This window comes from Aquila chrysaetos, chromosome 17 (genome assembly GCF_900496995.4).
Source record: "Aquila chrysaetos chrysaetos chromosome 17, bAquChr1.4, whole genome shotgun sequence".
Taxonomy (NCBI): domain Eukaryota; kingdom Metazoa; phylum Chordata; class Aves; order Accipitriformes; family Accipitridae; genus Aquila; species Aquila chrysaetos.
The window spans coordinates 29,667,150-29,673,770 of NC_044020.1; the positions used below are offsets into that span (position 1 = coordinate 29,667,150).

Genomic DNA, 6,621 nt, shown 5'->3' on the forward strand with positions numbered 1-6,621 from the left:
TTCAGTGATTCAATGTGTGAAGATAAAAACAAACAAGTCTCTACAGCACATTGGGGACAACAGGCCTCTTGCTGCTTACGATCACAGCATTCATGGTGGCAGCCACCGCTTACAGTGAAAAGCAACATTATGTAATAAGTTACTTTCAGTTTCCTCATTGCTAATTTCTTCCCAGTCATCCAATGCTTCCTTATTACTGTCTGCTTTAGAGGCATTCATCAGTTGCCATGAGAATGCGGAATATTCAGCAGAAGCAGAGAAGTGGCATGAGCAAGTATGAGTAAGCTTGTCGGTGGCAGTAATGGAGTTGAAGACCCATTTGTGAATTACGAACAATAATAAATGCCGATATCAGATACCTGCAGATTTATTTTTTTTAAATGAGATGCCAATAACAAGAACACTTACTCTGCAAACATTAAGAGTTTACTTATCCCTTTACTTGCTCTGTAAAGGGTGGTAAACCAGCCAAGTAGTAACACAAATGTTTAATTACCATTTCTGTTAATTAAAACAGATGGCCATCACTGTATTCACATCACTGTCTAGCACTGTCTCCATGGAACTCCGGCAAATTCAAGTGTGTCTGTGTTTGAGCCTTACAAAAAATACAAGAAGAACATAAAAGTTTGAAATTAAGAGTGAGCAAATTACACAAATACTCTTAATATATTTTCCTTCTGAATTCCCTTTAGGGACTAAGGCCTGTGTTATGAAGATAACAAATCAGACTGAAATCAGACATATTTATGAACAGAAAAGAAAGCTCAGAAATTAGTATTTTAAGTCAAGGAAACATAACATCAGGACACATAATTCTAGAACACAACCACCTATTCTACAGTAGAAGCGTTTGTCGCACAAAACCTGTAGTTTGAGCTTTGATAAAAAGACGTTGTTACTGACAATCGGAGCACACAAGAGTCCCATAAGAGCCAGGCTGGGTGTCAAGAGCTCCCTGTGGGAACTGAGCTGTCTTTCCAACACGACTTGCCACCACTGGGTTTCGCAGGGGCACGCTGCCGCCTGGTGCTATGAGTCCGGAAGGAGCTGGCTATGCGTACCGCTCCTCGTCTTCAGCTGCGACTGGGCGATATCTGCCAGGGCACTCTGTATCTTTTCCAGCAGCATATCCCCACGATAAACTACCTCTTCCAGACGGGCAGCTGCTTCATGATTTTCTTCTTCTAATCGATACAGACTAGCAGCCTTTAAAATAAAAGGGAGAAAAGTACAGATCTTCAAATATAATACAAAATTTACTTTGCTACTAAAGGATGCCAATGGAACAGTTAGCGTTCCCTAGAAAAGAGAAAGATTCTCTCTTTAGCCTCTGAATTACACACTAGCAACTTCAAAGCAACTCGTTATAGGTTGCAGCCTAAAACAGTGCATATCCCCATGGAGTAAACACAACTGCCCCCCCAAATAGAGATGTTAGCTTCTTTCATATTACAACTCTTGGCTCAGTACAGCTTTTCTTAATGAGAAGTGAGTATTTATCCCCCTCCCCACTCCTTTACTGAAAGGTACTCAGCAAGATGTAAGCATAACTTATTTAAACCTTTCCGTTAAATAGCATATTTCAGATTAAACTGTATTATTTAACCTTTTTTTCTTCAGTATTGTTTCAGAACCAACCTGCTTCTCAGTTAGACAAAATTTAGTGAAACAAAACATTTTAACGTCAAAATATTTTAATATTTTAAAATATTTACCAAATTTAAAACTACTAAAACTAGTTCTAACTGGATAACAGAAAAGACAAAATAGTTTCAAACTGATATTTTTTTAAAGCAGTTATACAGGTCCTTAAGAAGTCACGCTTATACTAACTGGCAAATTCTATCCACATATTCACTTTCTGTTCTGCAACACTGATGTCTTTAGTGAAGGTCAATATATGCATTAAGGACTTGATAGTTCTTGGACGAAGGGTCAGAGAAGGAAGATGGCAAAAGGTAAAAGTTTGAAATTTAAAATCCAGCTCAATTACTTCAGTCTCAGTTGATAAATAGTTGACTGCAGTTAAGTCATAGATTTGAGTAGAATACGTACTGCCAACTTCACCACAAAGGAACTCAAAAGGGACGGGTAAATTGCGTTAGGCATTAGTGTAGAACAGCCCCTTTTAAGACAAGCCTCAGATTTGAAACATATACCAAGACAACCTTAATTAAAAAAAAAATAAAAATCAGCCTAAGTATATCTCTATTAGCCAAGTATCTATCCATCACTTCTCAACATAACCTCTACTGCATATTTCAATGTTTGAAGCACCTTCAAAACAGTTTTTTTTAAAGAATGGCAGAGTATTTATCTTTAATACTGCATCAATTAAACAACAGAAAATAAAAATCAAAACTAGACTCAGTAAGCTAACTTACCTCAAAACCACACCAAACAAAAAAGACCAGAAATTCTTGTGAAACGAGATTCTGCCTTAACAGAGCAAGAAACTGTTCCGAGTATCACTTCTAAGGAAAGCATGCCCCTACTGGCTAACCAACTCCTCTTTCCGGAGCACCCTACTTTCCCTGCATCAGACCCTGCTCAATCATGGAAGAAGCCTGTAATTTGTCTGCAGCAGGAAAGCTGTCTTCAGCTATTAAATACACAGTTACATGAAATTATGCTGGTGTTAATGGGCCCAATTAGTATGTTCAGCAATTACTGTGAATAGCAATGTTTCCAAATTTAACCTCCTCTGTTTAAAACCAAACGTGATGTCACTGTCAAGTCATTTGTATTGACCCAGCAGGCACCTCTAATAGTAGTCTTTTGTAAAATGCCTTTGAATAGTTACAGATTATCAACCCAGGTGTAAAACCTTCAGGTGATCTTAAAGCAGTTCCAGGGTTCTCAAAGAAACAGCACTCTTTGGATCCTTGTTGCATTCTAAAAAGAAAACACTTGATGTAAATCTAGCAGTTAAGAGTCAAAACAACAACAAAAAATGCTGCTGTTCAATAGGCAAGATCTGTAGAAATAACAGCAAAAAAACCCCAACCCAACCCCCAACACAGTGGCATTCTTTGAATCATGGGTCCAAGGCATTTTTTGGAAGTGAGAAACAGCCAAGTATTGTGAGAGAACTCACAAGCTGTTCACAGCAGTTCAGCTCCTGTGAGGCAGGGAATGGAGGCTGTGATACTGGCTGCACCTGCTAATAGCTGCCTGGCCAGTAGCTGCTTTCCATTCCCAAGCTCCTCCTAGAGTAACTCTGGTCTAAAGAGCAAAGGAGCAAGAAACAGAAGCACCAAGTTTGGCTGGCCCAAAGAAGGACACGCTGTTACTGAAAAGTGAAAGAACTGTTTTATGACAGAGCTGGAGAACTTAAAGGATACCCTGCAAACCCTGTAACAACCAGAAACACTGTGGAAGAACACAAGGCTTCAATAAAGTGTTGGCCCTGCAGCTACAAAATGAAATGTGCTCCTAATGATTGAGAGAACATGAAAGATTATCCAAGGAGAATAAAAACAACACTCCCCCAGCCCCAGCACATCAGTACCGTTGCATCTGTTGTATTAATATTTGAACAGCTGGGGAAAAAAAAGGGGTAGCAGTTTCCAGGATTGAGTTGTTATGATAAAAGCACTTTTTTTTAAAAACATTCTAACAGAAAACTAAATTTAAAATATTCTCACTGTGTATAATCTTATTTAGAACTAGATGCAAGTTCAGTTTTCCACTAAGCCCATAAAGTACTCACAAGCTACCCTCATGAAAAATTCAGGCTTATATTAAAATCATTTTTCAAGACCACCTAGTGAGTAAAAAATGCATTTTAAAAAAGGAAGAAGCTTGCCTTCAGTTATGTTTCGATATTTTAATTAAGAACACTCTTACCTGCAAAGCTGCTGTCGATTCTTCACTAGGCAGGGAATCTATTAGAACATCAATATCTTTTGCAGTTCGTGCAATCAATGCTGCGAACAGTTGGGCATACTCTTTAAAAAAGAAAAGCCAGCCTACTCAGTACATTATTAGAAATAAGTACAATTCTGTAAACACAGCATAGAAAATCCTACAGACTTGAAGTCTGCAGGTGTTAAAAATTCTCCTGCGTGAAGAAAACAACAGTATCATAACTGATGGGAACTCAACCATGTTAGATGAAGGTAGTTTGATTCCAATCCTAGATTAAACAAGGTAACTGGTTATACAAAGGGCTGGGCTTTGTACAAATGAGAAAATAGCTAGAACTCCATCACAGTTAGACAATTAAGAAATCACTAATACCAGTATTAAGTGTCCTAGTCACTACATTAAGTATTGAGAAGTAGCTAGAAACTCATTTAACTTTTCAATCCTTGCCTCGAAATCTGCCACTAGACAAAAAAGAACACTAGAAACGACATAAAAATAGTGATTCAAATAGATGGATTATTTAAATCATGTTAAGCAACAGATCATTAGTGAAAGAATTTTAGCTTTTTTTAATTTAAAAAAAAAAAAAAGAATTCCTATTCAGCCACAGAAAAAGTTAAATTGCCCCTGAGAAATAGAAAAGGATTGGAAGGTTATAACAGACCTTAATTTAGCTGCTGTATCATTGAAAGAACTTTTAGTAAGAGGCACCATAAGCCAAAACCAAAACCTTTCCATATGGAATTGCATCCATTCAATCTGAATTAAGTTCATTACTATCACTAAAATATTGTAACAGCCTATTTCAATTTATAATTTAAGATCTTATGCATTTGTTTATATTGCTTGGTTCATGATGATTTGCGGATGCAGGAGAGAAAATACTTTCTAATGCCAAAAATCTATAGAAGAGATTGACATTATCAAAAGTACACTTGACTTTAACTTAAAAAAAAACACCCCACCAAACAAAACCAATATATCCATTTAAAGCTTATTTGGGGTCACCACAGAGTTTACCTGTAAAGAGTTTTAAGGCCTTCTTATTAAGACTTTAAAGACACATAATTGGTAGTTTTGTTTTCCCTCATCAGCATTGCTAATGTGGCTATATGGTTTTACTGAAGTCACTATATTCAGAATTTTAGGAAAAAACAAATCAAAAGAGAAGTCACTCACGACCTACCATTTTAGGACCTTAACAAAGCCTCTAGGATCCTGGTACCACACTGATGCCGGCACCTGGGACAGCAGCAATTAAGATGAGGAAGGAAACAAGCCTTTCAGCTGGCTCTTCCAACTAATTCCAGTATCAGAATGCAAACCACCACAGACCAATAAAGAACTAATATTCAACTGTCCTAGAAAGTGCATCACTGTGCTCCAAACCAGTCTCCCCTGATATCCTAATAGACAAACCTAATCTGATACAAGATACATATAAAATTTTCTCAGGGGGGGTGGGGTGAGAAAAGAACTAAAAAATTCAGGATTAGAATAACATGGTTATTTAAATACTAACCTGAAGTACTCAAATCACAGAGAACTTTTAGTTCACTTGCCAATTTCAGTGTCTTAGATCAGTTTCTCTTCTCAAAAAAACGCCAACCAAACCCCCCAAAACAAAGCAGCCAACAACAAAACCACAAATGCCAACAGGGAGATTCAACATGATGTTATTCCTTGATTAATTACATAAGCAGATGATACACAGAGAAACGCAAATAATTAAAAAGTTTATGACATGGAGAATTTTAAACTCATAAAACTAACACTAATTCTTTCTAAAAAGACTTCTTGGAAGTAATGGACAACTCATTAACAACCTCTTGCACCAGTCCTATTAAAACGCTTTGTATCTGTAGAGCTACCGTCTCTGTGCAAAGCAAACAGCACAAGAAATATATCACAATGCTTACTTAACACTTAAAATTACTCTTCCGCTATCACAATCTCATGCAGCAAGTGCAGCTGGCATCAATTTATGACCTAACTTCAGTCACTCCAGCAGTTACTGGTGAAATTGTTTGCTGAACTCTGTGAAATAGAGTACAGATTTTGTATTACAGAGCGTACAATACCAGAACACGCCGACATTTTGTTAGGAGACGCAGAAAGACTGACTTGCCTTCTGTCGGGTTAGCAGGCTGATCTTTGTTTATTGCTGTCTGAATGTTGCTGAAAGAGGCTGGGGGGCCACACTGCTGCAATACTCCGATAGCGTTACAGAATTGGTCTGCGAGCTGCAACCGGCAAAGAGATCATTACTGTATTTTGCTGCTACAGCCATTTCGATTTTACTTTGCATCCCAGCGGGCCCCACGCAGCAGCCCACCCGGCGCTGGGTGGGCGCACACCCCCGTAGCGATACCCCCCTCCCCGGGGGCTGCCAGCCCTCGGGGCTGCGACCAGGAGACGGCGGGGAGAGGGGTCGCACCCCCTCGCTCAGGCAACGGCCGACGACGGCCGGGCCCGGGCGCGGCGGCAGAGGCCGCGGGGGCAGGAGGGGCCGTGGCCCAGCACCAGCCTCGCCTCCCCGCCGGCAAGAAGAACGACGGGCGTCAGGGGAGAAAAGAGGGCAGCGCCCGCCTCACCGAGTTCACCGCGTCCTGCAGCTGCGTTAGCCGATCCGCCATGGCGCCGGCGCCGCCGCCCGAGCGCGCAGCACCCAGCGCGGCCAATAGGGCGCCTGGGCGTTGGGTGGGCGGAGGAGGGACGGGGCGGGGCGCAGGGCTCCTTCCGGTGGGC

The 6,621-nt window shown here is 40.2% G+C and overlaps 1 protein-coding gene across 1 annotated transcript; it reads right to left on the reverse strand.

Moving 5' to 3' along the window:
- Nucleotides 1–351: 351 nt before the first annotated feature.
- MED21 (mediator complex subunit 21) lies at nucleotides 352–6,603 on the reverse strand. The gene is made up of 4 exons (XM_030040841.2): nucleotides 6,468–6,603; nucleotides 6,002–6,116; nucleotides 3,853–3,953; nucleotides 352–1,209 (listed from the first exon to the last, which is right to left on the reverse strand). The coding sequence occupies exons 1-4, from the start codon at nucleotides 6,507–6,509 to the stop codon at nucleotides 1,033–1,035; spliced, it is 435 nt and encodes a 144-aa protein (XP_029896701.1). The 5' UTR covers nucleotides 6,510–6,603; the 3' UTR covers nucleotides 352–1,032.
- Between the last annotated feature and the right edge of the window lie 18 nt (nucleotides 6,604–6,621).

Bases quoted from the DNA above. Each gene is read 5' to 3' on its own strand.
- MED21 (XM_030040841.2), bottom strand. From the start codon at position 6,509: ATGGCGGATCGGCTAACGCAGCTGCAGGACGCGGTGAACTCG. The intron at 6,117-6,467 runs GTGAGGCGGGCG...TGCCGGTTGCAG, and splicing joins TGCAGGACGCGGTGAACTCG to CTCGCAGACCAATTCTGTAA. The intron at 1,210-3,852 runs GTAAGAGTGTTC...TTTATTTTAAAG, and splicing joins AATCGACAGCAGCTTTGCAG to GCTGCTAGTCTGTATCGATT.